The 18,092-nt window shown below is 56.4% G+C and overlaps 1 protein-coding gene across 3 annotated transcripts; it reads left to right on the top strand.

The window, feature by feature from the left end:
* The first annotated feature begins 256 nt into the window (after positions 1-256).
* Map3k10 (mitogen-activated protein kinase kinase kinase 10) lies at positions 257-17,973 on the top strand. Of its 3 annotated transcripts, none has more exons than XM_021650619.2 (10): positions 257-1,501; positions 6,213-6,393; positions 9,786-9,934; positions 10,289-10,464; positions 11,190-11,436; positions 12,926-13,042; positions 15,269-15,425; positions 15,499-15,611; positions 15,837-16,508; positions 17,168-17,362. In XM_021650619.2, exons 1-10 carry the CDS (start codon positions 820-822, stop codon positions 17,314-17,316), a joined length of 2,643 nt encoding a protein of 880 aa, XP_021506294.1. In that variant the 5' UTR covers positions 257-819; the 3' UTR covers positions 17,317-17,362. The 3 variants fall into 3 exon arrangements, with proteins under 3 accessions (XP_021506294.1, XP_021506293.1, XP_060222503.1); XM_021650618.2 differs by lacking the exon at positions 17,168-17,362 and adding an exon at positions 17,373-17,973 and having other exon boundaries at positions 259-1,501; XM_060366520.1 differs by lacking the exons at positions 257-1,501; positions 17,168-17,362 and adding exons at positions 3,504-3,687; positions 17,373-17,973.
* The last annotated feature ends 119 nt before the right edge of the window (positions 17,974-18,092 follow it).

Genomic DNA, 18,092 nt, shown 5'->3' with positions numbered 1-18,092 from the left:
GGAACCTTGTCTGGAAGGCTTTAGGAGTTCCGGGCCGTAATCCCCATTCATTCACCTCCTATGTTTCTCTTGGCTACACGTCAACCCCAACATGAGTGGAGCTCCCGCAGGGTCTGTGCAAAGCGTTGCTCCCTTCTCCCCAGTAGGAGATAGAGTCCAAGGCCGCGGGATTGTCTGGCCCGGGACAAACCCAAGGCCTCGCAGCCTGGGACTACAACTCCCAGGTGGCATCGCGGCACCGGCAGCAAACGTCACTGGACACCGCCAAGAGCCCTGGGGGGAGAGGGACTTGGGGGGCCGACCGGGAGCCGGCTGAGGAGGATGGGGGCCGCCCGCCCGTTCCTCGCGTGAGGAGGCCGAGGGGCGCGCCACCCCATCCCGGGGCGGCCGCCCCCGGGGCGCCGCCATCCCCGCCCGGCCCTGCGGTCGTGGCTGGGGATGCGGAGCCGGGGGCCGCCGGTGGAGCTGCGCGGGGTGAGAGGCGCGGGGAGGGGCGGCCGCTTGCTGCCCTCGGCCTCGGCCTCCGCCGGCGGGCCCCGCTCAACCCGGCCCTCCTTGCACCCTGACATCTGTGGGGACGGGTGAACCTGTCGCCTCTCCGGCACAGCCAATCCCGAGGGGACGGTCCTGTCCTTTGAGAAAGGTTTTTTATTTTATTTTCCCCCTCGCTCCAGCGGAGGCCCTCCCCCGAGCCATGGTCCCCAGGAGCCCCCCGGGGTCCGCAGGGAATGCCTCCCATCCCGGCCTCCGGGCCCCGCGCTCAGCATCCCGCGGGCAGCCTGCGTGAAGCGGCCTCCCGTAGCCCCCGGCCCCTCCCCCATGGAGGAGGAGGAGGGGGCGGCGGCCAGAGAGTGGGGCGCGACCCCCGCGGGGCCGGTGTGGACCGCCGTGTTCGACTACGAGGCGGTGGGCGACGAGGAGCTGAGCCTGCGGAGAGGCGACCGCGTCCAGGTGCTGTCCCAGGACTGTGCGGTGTCTGGAGATGAGGGCTGGTGGACGGGGCAGCTGCCCAGCGGCCGTGTGGGCGTCTTCCCCAGCAACTACGTGGCCCCGGCCGCACCCGCCGCACCCACAGGCCTCCAGCTGCCACAGGAGATCCCCTTCCACGAGCTGCAGCTGGAGGAAATCATCGGTGTGGGGGGCTTCGGCAAGGTCTATCGTGCCCTCTGGCGCGGGGAGGAAGTAGCGGTCAAGGCCGCCCGGCTGGACCCTGAACGGGACCCAGCAGTGACAGCGGAGCAGGTGCGCCAGGAGGCCCGGCTCTTTGGAGCCCTGCAGCACCCCAACATTATTGCCCTGAGGGGTGCCTGCCTCAGCCCCCCAAACCTCTGCCTGGTGATGGAGTATGCTCGGGGAGGCGCATTGAGCAGGGTGCTGGCAGGTCGTCGGGTGCCCCCTCATGTGCTGGTCAACTGGGCTGTGCAGGTGGCTCGGGGCATGAACTATCTACACAATGATGCTCCTGTGCCCATCATTCACCGAGACCTCAAGTCCATCAACAGTAAGTGGCACCTTCTCTCCCAAAACTCTTCCGCCGAACCTTGTGGGGCCAAGCCCAGTTGGCTGGAAACGACAAGGGCCACCAGATGGTACTGTGCATGGGGCAAGTAGGGGCAGCAGTGCACCTTCAGGACCAGGTGAGGGGGCCTTGGCTGTCTTCAGAGGAAAAAGAAGGCTCAGAATGGCTGAAAGACGGCCTTTCAGGTTGTAGTCGCAGTGGGCCAATGATTGTGAATCCGTGGCACTGTGTCAGTCCCTGTGTTCACTGCCACTTGCAGAGCCCGCCCTCTTGATAGCCACCGCCAGGTCACGGCATTGGAGTCTACCAGGCCAGAGATAAACAGAACCTGCTTAGATGGATCCAGGGCATCCCAGGCCTGTCTCCGTTAACGTTTGTGGTCTGTCATTGGCGGGGGGGATCGTCCTGTGCGTTTTAGGTTATATAGTGATGTCTTAGGCCTCTACTTACAAGAGGTCATTAGTACTCCACACCCCTGCTCCCAGCTATCAACGCCACAAATGTCTCCAGAGACTGCCGTATGTCCCCTGGGGACGGGGACAGGGTGGGACAAATCATCCCCACTGAAAACTCGAAACGCTGCTGCTTCTCTAGGGCATGCTGGAACAGGGTTTGGGAAGAGCGTGGCTGATAGAAAAGCATCCAGGCTACCCTGCCAATCGTGGGTTCTTCAAAGCTGATTGGTTGGTTGAATCAGCAGTGGGTCAAGTAGATGGGAAAGGGCCCTAACCATTATATCTAAGCCAAAAAGCATCTCTAGGCGTCAGCGAATATTAACGGACCCGCTGGAAAGTTAGGCCCTCTCCAAACGCCAAGACACCATGGCTGCCCCCCCGACAGTCCGGAATGAGGCATTACTCTCATTCTAGATCGTTCTGGTGTACTGTGTGCTAGATACTGCTTGGTATAAAACTGGAAAAGCCTTACCTCCAGGGCTGCCCCCCTGACTGGGCTCCACTTCCATTGATGGCTTTATTCTTGCATTTAGTGTTTACAAAGCCAAATCATGTGCAAGAGCAAATGAGGCCAGCATGTTCCCTGCCCTCAAGTGGGTCATGCTTGAGCCAGGAACGAGAATCCTCCCTTTGCCTTCAGTGCTCAACCCCTAAGCAATTCCTTTTCACCTGTTGGTTTGTATTTTCATATTTGTTGGATTCCACTCAACTGTCTTTGTAAGCTTCTTGCCATGTTACTAACTACAACCTTAAGCCCCTAGAAGAGAGGAGCTGAGTGATCCTAACCTTCTATGCCTGGCATTCATACATTCCACACAAAGGGTGACCAAGTACCCGTGACCTTTCCTGGCTTGTTCCCAATCTGGGAAACTCAGCAAAATAGATGCAGGTCCCTGCCTATATGAATGCCCACATTTTACTGCTTCCAAAATGCTGGGTGAGTGGAGGCAGGGCCCCTGACATGCTCTTCTTATAAGATGGGGGTCCTAGGCCCTTCCTCACCCAGAGGGTCCACAGTACATCTCTAATGCAACCTGGACAAGATGGCTGCTCCCTCTCAAGTTTTCTCAGGGGCAATACAGGATGAGGGCTCCTGCAACAGTGCCTTTCCCCTTCCCCAGGCAGCCCGTCATCTGACGCCTTTGATCTTTGCTTTAACAAGTTTTTTTAATTAATTTTTATTGGGTTTGGGTATACGTGTCAGCATGCATGTGTGAAAGACAGAGGACAGCTTCCGAGAGTCACATCTCCATGAGGTTCTGGGATGGAACTCAGGTCAATCTTCTTGGCGAGCAGCTTTACCTGCTCAGTCATCTGGACAGCTCGTTTGTTTCCGTTTTGGTGTTGGTTAGTTTTAGTTTTGCAAATGGGCTACCTCGGCCTCCCAAGTACTGATGTCACAGAGGTGAACCGCCATGCCTGACTTAGTCATTCTTAAACATCTACTGTGTTTTTGTTTTATCCTTGGCTCTAGGATCGTAGACTGGGGACAGCTGGGTGTGGTGGCGCATGCCAATACTCTCAGTGTTAGAAGGCTGAGACAAGAGGATTGCCATAAGTTTGAGACCAGCCTGAGCTACATAATGAGTTCGAGGCTAACCTGGACTACAGTGTAAAATCCTTTCCTGGCTTGTAACCAGTCTAGGAAACTCAGCAAAATAGATGCAAGTCCCTGCCTATATGAATGCCCACATTCTCCTTCCAAAATGCTGGGTGAGTGGAGGCGGGGACTCCTATCTAAATAAATAAATAAATCAGGGGCCAGCATGATGGCTAGTTGGGCAGATTGCTTGCTGCCTAGCTTGGCAACTTCACTTTAGTCCCTGGGACATTGGTTGAGCAACTCATCCACTTACACATAAAATAGATAGATAAACATTTTTTAAAAAGGAGAATAGACAGGCATGGCATTTGCAAGCCTTTAATCCCAGCACTTGGGAGGCAGTGGCAGGCAGATCTCTGTGAGTTCAAGCCCAGCCTAGTCTACATAGTGAGTTCTAGAATAGCTAAGGCTACCTAATGAGACTGTTGCAAAAGAGAAAAAAGAAAGAAAGAAAAAGAAGAGGAAGAAAACCCTGCCCCATCCACAATATGGTATGTATGTTACAGTAAACAGGAGTAGGTGATTGATTGCTCAATCTACCTGCAAATATGGGATGATAGACACAAGGTCCATAGCTAGAGGAAGGATAGGGAGAGAGAGAGGAAAAAAGACAGACACCAGTTTTCAGAAAGTTACAGCGACTCTGAGGGAATTGTGGTGAATTAAGGGTGAGAGAGGTGATCATTAAATGTGCTGGTTAGTAAAACCTAACCCGTCATCATCTGGTGGGGAAGAGGACATTGAACAAAAAGGACTCAGTCGCCCTTACAAAGAAACAGGGAAAGCAGGGCCTCTGTGAGGTGTGCAGTGTGTGCCTCCATGGAGAAAGCGAGACTGGTGGGCGCGGGGACTGGTGTCGAGTCCCGGTGCCGGGAGGCCGCAGCGTGGAGCTGGCTGCAGGTTTGAAGTCGGGCGGGAGCACAGTGTGAGACTGCAGCACAGCAGGCCCCGGCCTGGAGGCTGGAGAGGCGGCTCGGTGGCTAAGGGCGCTGCGGCTGCTTGTGCAGAGAACGCGGCTAAGCTGGCTTCAGTTCCCACAGCCGCATGGCGCCTCACAGACACCCATGTCTCCCATCCCGGGGCTCTACAAGCACCAGACATGGGCGTGTTGGACATGTGGGCATGCAGGCAAACACACACCTAAAAATGTTTACAGATGGCGCGAAGCAGAGGCTGTAGCCTGCTTCAGAGTGCTTGCCTCACATGCGTGAGGCCTTGGGCTCAGTGCATCACCAGCACACCAACATGCAAGGCATAGACTAGCTCAGCAGTAAGACATTGCAGAGGAGGGCAGAGCTGGCTCCAGGCTCTGCACTGTTATCTAGATAGCCATGTGCTTTTGACCAGGTAACCTCTGTAAGACTTAGTTTGTTAGGCAATAAAAATTAGTTACGAGTCCATTCTTAGAAAGGGTCTAGCCCTAGTGTAGACACTGGCCACAGCTCTCATCAATGTTAGATCACCCACTGCCTCCCGTCAGGCAGAACTATTCTGTATGCTTGGTTGTATCAGTCAGTCTTGATGACAGTGCTGCTTCACAACAAGCCACCCCAAAACTCAGTGTGTGAAAACAGCTGCTTGTTACTGCCCTTGCTCTTACAGCTAGATGGGGAGCAAAATGACTTAGCAGGGCTTGCGTAGAGGGATTCTTCTCCCAAGTGTCTCCCATCCTTTGGACCAGCGGGCTACTTAAAGCACATTATCATGGTGGCAGACATTTTAGAGGCCAAGATGGTGCCAGAGGCTTCTTACAGGCTAGATTTGGAACTGGCCTGTCTTGTTCAGTTCATTCTTTTGGGGTTTTTGAGACAAAGTCTTGCTATTTAGCCCAGATCGGCCTCTAACATATTACCGTTCTGCCTTTGGCTCCCAAGTTCTGGGATTCTGCCACCATGCCCAACTGTGTCTGACTTTCCCTTTAAAAGGTGTGTGTGTGTGTGTGTGTGTGTGTGTTAAACTCCGTGTATACATGTGTGGGTTATATACACTTGAGTGCAGGTGCCTGCAGAGGCCAGAGGAAGGTGTTCGATCCTCCGAAGCTGGAGCTCCAGGTGGTCGTGTGGCTCCACTGTAGGAGCAATGCATGCTCTTAACTACTGACCCATTTCTCCAGCCCCATGAGGGATTTTTAATTATGTGCACAGACATGTTACTCTGCATGAATATGTGTGTTTGAGTACAGGAGTCTGTGGAGACCAGAAGAGGGCATCAGATCCTCTGGAGCTGGAGTTGCAGGGGGATGTAAGCTGTGTGGGGAGAGTGATGGGATCCAGTTCAGGTCCTCTGCAAGAGCAGTGCGCACTCCTTCCCCACCCCTTCTTCTTCTTGGCCACCATAAGCAGTATGAATATCCCAGGGTTAAAGCATGGGGCGGTGCACCGTGCCTGCTTAGTGAGAACAGCAGCCATGTTGGCTGCAGCAGAGTAAAGGGACAGGGAGGAGTGACATTGACCCTGGCTACAGCAGAAGGCCACCCTCAGGAAGCCTGAGGATTAGAAGCACTTTGGTGTCCAGGGCAGGAAGGAGCTGTGCAGAGTGGGGAGCGGTAAGCTGTTGAAGGGAGAGAGGAAGGCAGAGGGCTGAGACCCCTATAGCCAGGCAGGTCTTGGTTATCCGCCTTTCTTCCTACCCCCAGTCCTAATCCTGGAGGCCATTGAGAACCACAACCTCGCTGACACGGTGCTCAAGATCACAGACTTCGGCCTTGCTCGAGAGTGGCACAAGACGACCAAAATGAGTGCCGCGGGGACCTACGCCTGGATGGCTCCCGAGGTTATCCGCCTCTCCCTCTTCTCCAAAAGCAGCGATGTCTGGAGGTGCTGAGGCTGGCGGGTGTCCTCAGGGAGGGGTGGGGAGGAGGAGGTGCTGGTGGGAGGGCCATCTGTAGGGGACTATGGCCAAGGCCAAGCAGTTTGGTGTTCCTGGGGCTGCAGCAAGTTCTGAGGACTGATTTGCACCTGAAGAAAAATTTTCAGAAGAAATAGATGTTAGCGTTAAAGGGCTCCTGCACAGCCATCGAATTGGGAAGGTAAGGACCTGGACACAGCCATTCTTTCTTCTAGCAACACAGTTACCAGCAGACGTGGAGAGCCCTGCCTGGTAGCATAGGACTGTTACCCTGTTACCTCTGCAGGAGGCAGAGGCAGAACGGTTTGCAAGTTCAAGGCCTGTCTGGGCAACTCAGTGAGAGCTTGTGTCAAAATCAAAGTAAGAGGTTAGTGGATCTAGCTCAATGGTAGAGCACAGGCCTAAAACCCACCCTGTAGTTGGGGGTGTGGCTTTGTGGCCTAGAATCTACTAGTAAGGAGCTGGGGGTGTGGCTCAGTGAGAGCATGCTGCAGTGCCCTAAGCTCAATCCTCAGTAACACAAAGTAAGTAAAATCCCTACCCTCAGTATTAGTAACAAGAAACTAAAAGAAAAGTTCAAGATAGGGAGGCTGAGAGGATGTCGGGGAAGGCATTCTCCATGCCAGCATGATAGCCTGAGTTTAATCCCCAGCACTCAAATGAAAGCTGGGCATGGAGATGTGCAGTGCTGAGGAGTTAGAGACAGGGGTCCCTGGAGCTTTCTGGCCAGCAGTCCAGCCCAACCCATGAGCTACAGATCTCAGTGAGAGACCTGTCTCAAAAAACAAAACAGGGACCCTGGACCTGGTGGTTCATGTCTTTAATCCCAGCACTTTGGGAGGCAGAGGCAGGTGGGTCTCTGAGTTTGAGGCCAGCATGGTCTATATAGTGAGTTCCAGGCCAGCCAAGGCTATAGAGAGAGACCCTGTCTCAAAAGCAAACAAAAACCCCAGGTGGGCAGCTCCTAAGAATGACAGCTGTGGTTTAGCCCTGACCTCCGTGTGTGTGTGCATATCCACCCATACAGGCACACACACACAGCACAGAAGCAGCTTCTAAACAATTGCTAGGTATGGTGGTCCACACCTTTAATCCTAACAGGCTATGGAGGCAGGTGTATGGATCTCTATAAACTTAGTGCAGCTTGGTCTACACAGCCTGTTCTAGACCGGCTGGGGATACACAGTGAGGCATTTTCTTTTGGAAAGAAAGGAAGATTGTGAAATAATTGTAAACATGAAAGTATCTGTGCGTGAAATGATGGGGTAGACAGGGAGGCGCTTCCATGTCCCAGGACCACTGTAGTGAGCTGAGTTCCAGGTAACAGGGGCCATCTGAAGAGTCTGGGCACCACCAAGGAGGCAGTGAGGAGGGAGTGCTCCAGGAAGTGTGACTGCAGCAGAGGGAGGATGGGCTGAGGAAGGAACGCTGCAGAGAGCTGGTGCTCAGGGACACGTGGGCATTACTTTCATGTGCAGTGCGTGCCAGGCATTGGGACAGTTAGGAACGCATGCTCTTGCTGGAGCCACACCCAAGTGTCCCCATTGCCCGTTGTCCATTACCAGCCCGGTTGCAAGTTGTTGAAGTTGCAAAGTAAAGTGCTAGAGGAGAGCCAGAGCAGACGGCAGTCCCCACTGGCTCCCGAGCATAGCCACTGTTCGGCGAAGGTCTGAGCCCCTCTATGCAGTGATCATTTGTGGTGTGGACCTTTGGAAAGGCCAGTGGTCTGGTGTGCCCAGCCCCACAGGTTCCTTCTGGGCTGGTGCCCGAGTAAGGTGGTGGTGTCGCAGTGAGGGCACAAAGCACCCACGTCTCCCAGCCACCAGATACCAGCACTACTCCTCAGTCACACTGGCAATCAAGACAGCCCTGTGGGTTTCCAGGGATATGGGAGTGAGGGTGTCAGACTACCTCTCTTTGAAAAATAGAATCTTCATGATCTGGAACACGTGCTTTGTGCCCGAATCCCAACCAGAAGGAGGGAAAGGGAGTTATCCCTTGCCATGGCAGGATGGGATCGCGCTAGCTCCTTCTGCCTTGAAGCTTTGTTGTAAGGATATCTAAGCCTGCCTGGCACAGTCCTAGTCTGGAGTAAGCTTTGTCTGTGGGAATCCTAACTAGGGTTGGTAGGTAAGTACTGAGAGGACACAAATAGGCATCAGGGAAGGCTTCCTGGCAGGGAGGCCAACCTCAGCTGAGGTTTGAAGGGCAAAGTTATAAAACAAAAAGAGAAGAGTATTCTTAAATAAAAGGACAGTGTATACAAAGGGAGAGGCTGAGTGTTCAGAGGCAACACTGCAAGGGGCATTGATGGCATTAAGAAGGATGTGTGCTGCCAGGCATGGTGCCATGCATGTCTAATCTAGTGCTCAGGAGGAAGAAACAAAGGACCTTAGGTCTGGGGTCAGCACGGCCTATATGCTGAGCTCCAGGTCAGCCTTGGCTATGGTGAGACCATGCTGCTTTGGAGGTGGAGGAAGAAGAGGAGGGTGTCACCATTGCTGTGAGAGGGGCTGGGGCTAGAACTCAGTGCTCAAGTGCTTGTCCAGCACCTGTTAGGCCCTAACTTCAACCAGCAGTTTTTCAGATCTGATTTTGAGGCCTACAAGAGGGTTTGCTGCCGAGGTAGACAACCCGAGTTAGTACCTGGGACCCATATGGCAGGAGAGAACCAATTCCCGCAGCTTGGCCTCTCACCTCCGTACGTAAACCATTCCTCTGCTCCACAATAAAGCAGTTTTTAAAGAGACAAGCGAGTTCAGCTGGGCATGGTAGCTCATGCCTGTAATCCCAGCACTCAGGGAGGCAGAGGCAGGTGGATCTCTTTGAGTTCGAGGCCAGCTGGTCTACACAAAGCAGTGAGTCCAAGAGAGCCAAGGCTACACAAAGAAATCCTGTTTCAAGAAACATAAAAGGAAGGAAAGAAAGAATGAAAGAAAGAAAGGCAAAAGAAAGAAAAAAGGAAGAAAGAAAGAAAATAATGAGTTCATTAAAAATATGGCTCAGTGCGGTGGTGCTCCCTTTTAATTTCAGCACTCAGGAGACAGAGGCAGGTGGATCTCTGAACTCGAGGCCCAGCTGGTTGACATAGTTCCAGGTTAGCCAGGACTACAGGGACCCTGTCTAAAAATAAAAATAAGATTTCCCAGTTGGCATTGTGGTCCCACTTTGCTTTTGATTGGGGGCATGAAAAGTAGATGTCAGGAGACAACCCCATCTGCCTTGTGAGGAACAAGCCTGTGGGGGTCAGACCAGGCTCTTGTGGCCCCACCAGCTAGGCTGGAAGCAGGAGCCAGGGAGGGCTGGAGTACAGGGGAAGACGGGTGGGCTGCAGCATCACCCTCCCTCTCCCCGCCTGCAGCTTCGGGGTTCTGCTCTGGGAGCTGCTGACCGGGGAGGTCCCCTACCGAGAAATCGACGCCTTGGCCGTGGCTTACGGTGTGGCTATGAACAAGCTGACGCTGCCCATCCCCTCCACGTGCCCCGAGCCCTTTGCCCGCCTCCTGGAGGGTGAGCCAGGGTCCTGTGGAGAGGGTAGGCTCAGCTCTGGGGCAAGTGTTCCGTGGGCCACACCTTTCCCTTTATACCATCCTTGTGACCACTGGGCCCAGGAATGGGGGAGAAGGCCCTGGAACCCAAGGGGCCAGTGTCTGTCATCTCCATCATCGCCTCCATGGCTCCCAGACCCAACGCTCCGGAGGCCATCTGCTGCTGGGTTCCTGACTGGCCAAGCAGACCTGGGGTTCCTTTCCATTGATTCCCGGGGCATGCTGACAGGAACTGAGCTACGTCTTGCCTTGCCCTGAGCACAGATGCTGACCCTTTCCCCATCCCCTCCCACACTCTCCCCCTTTCCCACCCCAGAATGCTGGGACCCAGAGCCTCATGGGCGACCAGATTTCGGCAGCATCCTGAGGCAGCTGGAGGCGATCGAGCAGTCCGCGCTGTTCCAGATGCCTCTGGAGTCATTCCACTCCCTGCAGGAAGACTGGAAGCTGGAGATCCAGCACATGTTCGATGACCTCAGGACCAAAGAGAAGGTGAGGCCGGAGCGGGGAGGGGGGAGGGGGGAGGAGGGGAGGGCATGCCTCAGCGCTGAGCCCTCCCGCCCTCCGGGGCTGCGTGGGGCGTGTTTACATGTTAAGAGAAGGCAGCTTCCTGTTTGTTGGTGGACTCGGAAAAAGAACAGGCACCCGGGCTGACACCGTACTGTGTGCCGTGACGCTGCATGCTGTCTGCAATTGGCCGTAGGTGTCATTGCAAAAATTAAGAAAGGCCCAAAGAAGAGAAGGAACAGACTTGAAAGGTGTAGGTGGCTGTTGAAGTGGGAAAGTGTGAAGTTTTCTGCTGCTCTCCGCTTTGGTGGATGCTGGTTTACCAAAGGACAGTTTACTTAACAAACTGAAGAGCTGAGAGCCGGGATCGGGGCGACAGGTGCAGCCCTAGAGTGTCTGCCCAGCATACTCGAAACCTTGGGGTCCATCGTAGCTCAGCAAAAACCAGGCAAGTTGCCTTCCACTCTGTAGTGAGTTGGAGGCCAGCCTAGGTTCCCTGAGACCCTGTCTCAAAAAAAGGACGGACGTGGGAGGGAGAGAGGGGGACCTTTTGGCGCCAATTCAGTCCCCTGTCCTGGCACACATCTTAGCTAGTAAAGTCTGAACTGGAGTGTGAACCCAGAGCCTGGGGTCCGGGAGACCCAGCTGTCCCGGGACCGTCGCCAGCAGCTAAGCCCCACCCCCGGGCCCGCCTCCCTCCCGCCCTCCAGGAGTTGCGCAGCCGGGAAGAGGAGCTGCTGCGGGCCGCGCAGGAACAGCGTTTTCAGGAGGAGCAGCTGCGGCGGCGGGAGCAGGAGCTGGCAGAGCGGGAGATGGACATCGTAGAACGCGAGCTGCACCTCCTCATGAGCCAGCTGAGCCAGGAGAAGCCCAGGGTCCGCAAGCGCAAGGGCAACTTCAAACGCAGCCGCTTGCTCAAGCTACGGGAAGGCAGCAGCCACATCAGCCTGCCCTCCGGTACTGCCCAGTCCCCCGAACGCCCCCGCTCCCAGAAACTTCTGGGGCTGGGTTTGATTCCTTTGACCAATTACCGCAGCCAGGACATCGTGCGGGCTAGGAAAGGTGGTTTTTCACAGAGCTGCGCCCTCAGCACCTTAAAAGTTTTTTTTTTGTTGTTGTTTGTTTTTGCAAATGTCTCATGTAGAGAAGATGAGCCAAAAAGCCAGGGGTGGTACCTCAAAATTGTCATCTCGGCATCTGCCCTGAGACTGAGGCAGGAGGATCACATCGAATTCAAGGCCAGGCAGGTCGACCCTGGTTACCACCAGTGGTTAGTTACCACTCTGTTGTCAAAAACAAAAGACAAGACTGAGTCCCTACCCGACACACACGTGAGTGAGGTTAGAAACCAAAAGAGCCAGGTGGGCCCAACGCCAGCCACTGGAGATACAGCCATACATGGGGCGGGGGGGGGGGGGGGTAGGCAGAGTGGCACACACCTGTAATCCCGTCGCTTGGGAAGTGGAGGCAGGAGGATTAGGAATTCAAGGTCAGTTTAGGCTGCCTACGACTGTCTCATCACCACACAAAGAAACTGCCGGAGAGTAGCTATGTTTTATTCAGCCCGATATATCCATATAAGTGATAAAAAAAGAAAAAACAGCCCAGGATATGTTATGTTCCTGTTCTCACACTGAATTCTCGAGAGCCAGTGTGTCTCATTTTTATAGCACATCTTGATCTAGGTGTTAAGTTCCAGGCCAGGCATGACGGTGCCCAGCTGCAATGCCAGCACTGGGGAGGCAGAGGCAGAGGATGGCTTTGAGGACAGCCTGGGCTACAAAGAGAGGTCAGGGCCGGTCCAAGCTGTATAGTGAAGCCTCGTCCAGAAATAAAACAGGTGCCGGGCCGAGGCTCAGGGGCCGGGGGCGTGAGTTAGTGGCAGAGCGCTTGCCTAACAAGCCAACGGGTGCCCTGGGTTACAGTCCCCAGCACTCCCCCACAAAATTGTTCGGGGGGGTGGGCATGCAGCTCGATGGTTAGCTCACAAAGTCCCGGTCTGGACCCCCGGCACTGCCAATATCCATGTATTTTTAAATTTATGCTAAGATTTTGTAGGTTAAAGTTGATGAAAGTAGGCTCACCCGAATGCCCGTTTCCAGCGTGCTCCAGTGCCTCCAAATGTTGCCTCTTGTAAATTTCAAACACCACTCCCCCTGCTGCCCCAGGTGCCCCGTGGTTGCACAGAGTTTAACTGCTGCCGTGGCTGCTCAGCCTGGGTCCTGGGTCAAGCACAGTTGGCTTTTGGACCTCCCCAAGTCTTTCATTCAGAACGTGCCAAAGAATCCCCATTTCTAAGAGAACCCAGCTGCCCTGGATGCCGTTGGAGACCACCTTCAAGATCAGGCTCTTAGGAGTGACCAGTGCCGCACTCGCGTCCTCTGCCGCCCCTCTGTTGCTGCAAAGGGTGTCTCCCTTTGCATTCACTTAGGAATTCTTCTTTCAGGATTTGAACATAAGATCACCGTGCAGGCCTCCCCCACCCTGGACAAGAGGAAAGGATCCGATGGGGCCAGCCCTCCTGCCAGCCCCAGCATCATCCCCCGGCTGAGGGCCATTCGCTGTGAGTACGCACAGGCCCCACAGCCAGTCGGCAAACACTGAGCACATCGCCGCCATTCCCGGCTGTGGCAGGGGCAGCGGGCAGCACAGGCATCAGTAGCAGGGCATTTCCAGGAGGGGGTAGGAGCCGAGACACTGGTGCACGGGGTGGCGTAGCTCAGAGGGACAGCTCTACTCAGCATACTGCGAGGCCTTGTATTTTGTCCCCAGCACCAAAACCAGAGAGGAGCAGAGTGTATTAGGGTTCCCCAGAGAGACCGCATCAGTAGACTACATTTAGACAACAATAGGCTACTTTGAAGCCATACTTGAAGAGGGTCACAGCGCTGTAGACTCTGGGGTCTGCAGTCTAGGCTGGAGGCACAGGCAAGCTGCTGCTCCACATAACACCCAACTCCAGAGGCAGGATGACCCAAAGACAGCGGTCCCAGGTCGGCCTGCCTCTGTTGGGACCTGGGGTGGACGGGACAATGCTGCTGTCATGGGAGACAGTGGGTCCTTTACCGAGTCTGTCCAAATGCACATCTTTCCCAGAACTACCCTCGCACATCCAGAGATAGGTTAAGCATTCTGGGCACCCCCGGCCCAGGAAGTGATGTCACAGAGGCGATGCTGCACAGCTGGAGGCAGAGCTGAGGCCTGACAGTGCCCCCAGTGCTAAAGAATGGGTATGCCCTTGGAGGAAGGACTGGCCTGAGTGTGGCGTGGTTCCCGCCTGGAGGCCAGCCCTGCAGACGTGACCTGACTGGTTTTTTTTAATTTTTATTATTTAAAAAAAAAAAAGATTTTTAAAGCCAGGCATGGTTTCATGCGCCTCTGACTCCAGCACTCAGGGAGGCAGAGGCAGGTGGATCTCTGAGTTCGAGGCCAGCCTGGTCTGCAAAGTGAGTCCAGGACAGCCAGGGCTACACAGAGAAACCCTGTCTTGAAAAACAAAACAAAACTGAAGAAATGAAAAAACTATTTCATTGTTCATTTCTTGCCTGTGGATGTTCGGCCTGCCTCTGTGGCCATGCAGTGTGCACATAGGCAGACGCCCTGGGCAGGTGGCTGTAAGCTGCGTGGGTGCCGACACCCAGACCACCGTCCTCTTCAAGAGCACCCAGGATTCTTGACCCCGACCAGCTCTCAAGCCTTGATTCTTTTCATGTTTGGCAGTGCCCACGGTTTCACGGCATCATGTGTGTACAGCATGTGTTCTGTCACTGAGCTTTGCCTCTACCCTTGGTGCAGTGTGTGTGTGTGTGTGTGTTTAGATAGGCCTGTGTCTAATTATGCAGAGGCATAGGCTGTAAAGTAGGTGATTTACCTTAAAATGGACTTTTGGATAAAGTTTTACCTACAGCCACGTCATGGATCAGCCCTTCTGTTCGTCGTGTACCTACATACGTGGGGGCACAGAGTGGGAACCACGTGACTTGTTCCCTGGGGTGGAGAGACCTGTCCTCTGTAAGGCCGCGAGATGATGTGGGACTTGGGAAGTAGTAGCACACTGGGGTCCGGGATTCTGCAGTTGCTGGGTGTGTTGTTTGGAGGGGTACAGCGCAGTCCACGTAGGCGAGGGCTGCTGAGGGCACCAGCCGAGGAGAGCCTGCAGACCCCGGGCTAATCCACAGGGCTAAGCGTGTCCCTCTGCTCACACAGCCCAGGCTGGCCTGAAACTCCTGAACTCCTCCACCTCCCTGGTTCTGAGTTCTAGGCATGCACCACCAGTTCATGCAGAGCTGGGGGAACCCAGGGCTTCGTGTCTAAGGGAAAAATACCCAACAAGCTAAGCCTCCTCCTTAGCCCGTTTTAAGACAGTCTCACCTCGTCTCGCAGGCTAGTGTGCATCTCGTTATTTTTATTACATATTAATTTATGTATATGTCTGTGGATGAGGGCACCTGTGCAGCTCATAATGCGGAGGGCGGGGACAGCGAGGGTCAGGCCTCATTCCGCCAGGGAGCCACACAGTGAGAACAGACAGTAGAACCAGGGTGCCTTTGGGAGCGTGGAGGGGCAGAGAGCCGCGCTCTCCAGAGCTCAGGGCTGCGCCAAGCAGCATGAAGTGAAGGCCCAGTCAGGGGAGTAAGGACACAGTCCGGAGCCTAGAGCTTCAGAAGGAGCCCCTTGCCTTGGTGGGTTAGGACATGCCCCGAGGGCATGGGAGAGTTGAGAGATCAGCCACGGGAGCAGCTTGAGAGAGGACCCTGTCCGCGGCTCACTCTCGCTTCTCTCCACACAGTGACTCCCATGGACTGCGGCGGCGGCGGCGGCGGCGGCGGCACATGGAGCCGCAGTGGGCCCCCGAAGAAGGAGGAGCTGGTTGGGGGCAAGAAGAAGGGCAGGACGTGGGGGCCCAGTTCCACCTTACAGAAGGAGCGGGCCGGAGGAGAGGAGAGGTAGGGCGCACTGCTGCCCTCCGCCCTGTGCCTGCCCAGCCCTCGCCCTGACCCATCTCCCTGTGCCCTGCAGGCTCAAGGCCCTGGGGGAAGGGAGCAAGCAGTGGTCCTCCAGCGCCCCCAACCTGGGCAAATCCCCCAAGCACACCCCCATGGCCCCGGGCTTTGCCAGCCTCAACGAGATGGGTAAGCCAGTGTGGGCGCCCTGGGGAGTGGTGGGGACGAGAGAAAGCCTGGCGAGGGGCGTCACCAGGACGAGGAGACAGCAGCCCTGGGCTGGGAGTTGGCACTCAGAGACTTGTGGATGACTACCTAGTGGCTTCTGGAGGGTGGGGGTCTTGCTGTCGGGGGTCACTAGGGGAAGATGAGGAAAGGCAGAGCCAGCCCAGTGACGGACCTCTCCGGTTGCAGAAGAGTTTGCGGAAGCCGAGGAAGGCAACAGCGTGCCCCCCTCCCCCTACTCCACCCCGTCCTACCTCAAGGTGCCTCTGCCGGCCGAGCCCTCTCCTTGCGCGCAGGCGCCGTGGGAGCCGCCGGCTGTGACCCCCTCCCGGCCAGGCCACGGAGCCCGCAGGCGCTGCGACCTGGCGCTGCTGGGCTGCGCCACGCTGCTGGGCGCCGTGGGGCTGGGCGCCGACGTGGCCGAGGCGCGCGCGGGGGAGGGCGAGGAGCAGCGGCGCTGGCTGGACGGCCTCTTCTTCCCGCGCCCCGGCCGCTTCCCCCGGGGTCTCAGCCCGACAGGGCGCCCTGGGAGTCGCCGCGATGACACAGTCCCCGGCCTGGCACCCTCAGCCACCCTAGTGTCGCTGTCCTCTGTGTCCGATTGCAACTCCACGCGCTCCTTGCTGCGCTCCGACAGCGACGAGGCTGCCCCCGCCGCGCCCTCCCCTCCGCCCTCCCCGCCCGCCCCCTCGCTCAGCGCCAACCCTTTGGTGGATGTGGAGCTAGAAAGCTTCAAGAAGGACCCCCGCCAGTCGCTCACGCCCACCCACGTCACCGCCGCGCACGCCGTGAGCCGGGGGCACAGGCGGACTCCATCTGACGGTGCACTGAGGCAACGGGAGCCCCCGGAAGTCAACCATGGTGAGTGAGGCCTGCGCAAGCCACCTTTCACAGACCCCTGACCTGCTCTCCTTCCCAGCATCCCCTGCCCTCCTTCTGGGGCGGCCCTTGTGGGGCTTGGGATGCCCGAGACAGCTACAGGACAAACTGGGAGGTGGCAGTAGGTCGCCTGCCAGGGCAGGTAGGCGACTTGATTTGTCTACTCATTGGCCGCCAGTGTGATGGCGCGGTCAGGCATTACGTGTGCCCTGCAGGGCCCGGGTTTTGTCTTAGAGCTACAAATATGGTCAGGTTTGACTCTCCCTGATCCAGCAAGGTGCCGTTTTGATCACTTTTCAGAGACGAAGGCATGAGCTGGGTGTGGTGGCACACCTGTAAACTCAGGACTGGAAGTTCATGGTCATCCTGGGCTACATACAGAGTCTGAGACCAGCCTTGGCTATTGAGACCCTGTCCCAAACGGAAAATGAGCTGGGGTGTAGCTAGCTCCTTTGGTTGAGTGATTGCCTAGCAGGCTGGGTTTGATCCCCGCTGCTACATAAAACTGGCTGTCTGCACACACCTGCAGCCCCTGTGCCCTCTGGAGGTGGAGGCAGACGGTTCAGGAGGAGGTCAAGGTCGTTCTGTTACATAGCTCCCATGCCAGCCTGTCTCCAACATTTATAAAGACCATCTTACAGATGAACGCGCCATTGGAAGCGGTGGGGACCGGTCCAAGGCCAGGTGCGGGGCTGCCGATGGCTGTGGCCACGCCAGGACACAGGCGCAGCGGGATCTGAGAGTTTGTCAAGGGAAGCCCGTGACCCCCCTTTCCAAGGACAAGTGTTGACTCAGAAATGGCACCCTTTGCCCCCCTCCTCACCGCATGTGCTCCTCTCTCCCTAGGTCCTCGGGACCCCCTGGACTTCCCTCGACTGCCCGACCCCCAGGCCCTGTTCCCCACCCGACGCAGGCCCCTGGAGTTCCCCGGCCGTCCCACCACCCTCACCTTTGCCCCCAGGCCCCGGCCAGCTGCCAGCCGCCCCCGACTGGACCCCTGGAAACTGGTCTCCTTTGGCCGGACACTCAGCATCTCGCCTCCCAGCAGGCCAGACACTCCAGAGAGCCCTGGGCCCCCCAGCGCGCAGCCCACGCTGCTGGACATGGACATGGAGGGCCAGAGCCAGGACAGCACAGTGCCCCTGTGTGGGGCCTCCGGCTCTCACTGAGACCTGCCCGCACCACCCGCCTGGGCAGCCATGAATGTAGCGCCCTAGGCCCCGCCACAGCCCACCATTCGCCAAGGTGGGGGAGGTCCTGGGCAGGACACTCACTCTATTTATTGGGGAAGGGGGGAGGGGAGGACACTTAATTTATTCCTTTGTACCCAGGGGGTGGAGCTCTGAGCCCAGCCTGCTGTGGGGAGAGGGTGGCAGGGCTACTCAGGGACAGGACATCGTGGGGGATCTGGCACAAAACGCAGCATTAAAGGTAACCCCTGCCCCCTTACCAAACCTGGCTGTGTGCGCTTCCCTAGCCTGGGCCCTATTGCTAACTGCCCCACAATGGGATACCCCTAAACCCCACACTCCCTCCCTGGGCCTCTGGCTTTCTGAGGGAGTGAGA

The sequence above is a fragment of the Meriones unguiculatus genome, chromosome 14, assembly GCF_030254825.1.
Source record: "Meriones unguiculatus strain TT.TT164.6M chromosome 14, Bangor_MerUng_6.1, whole genome shotgun sequence".
Lineage (NCBI taxonomy): Eukaryota > Metazoa > Chordata > Mammalia > Rodentia > Muridae > Meriones > Meriones unguiculatus.
This window is presented reverse-complemented; position numbering and strand designations above follow the sequence as displayed.

Bases quoted from the DNA above. Each gene is read 5' to 3' on its own strand.
- Map3k10 (XM_021650618.2), top strand. From the start codon at position 820: ATGGAGGAGGAGGAGGGGGCGGCGGCCAGAGAGTGGGGCGCGACCCCC. The intron at 15,426-15,498 runs GTAGGGCGCACT...TGTGCCCTGCAG, and splicing joins CGGGCCGGAGGAGAGGAGAG to GCTCAAGGCCCTGGGGGAAG. The intron at 15,612-15,836 runs GTAAGCCAGTGT...CTCCGGTTGCAG, and splicing joins TGCCAGCCTCAACGAGATGG to AAGAGTTTGCGGAAGCCGAG.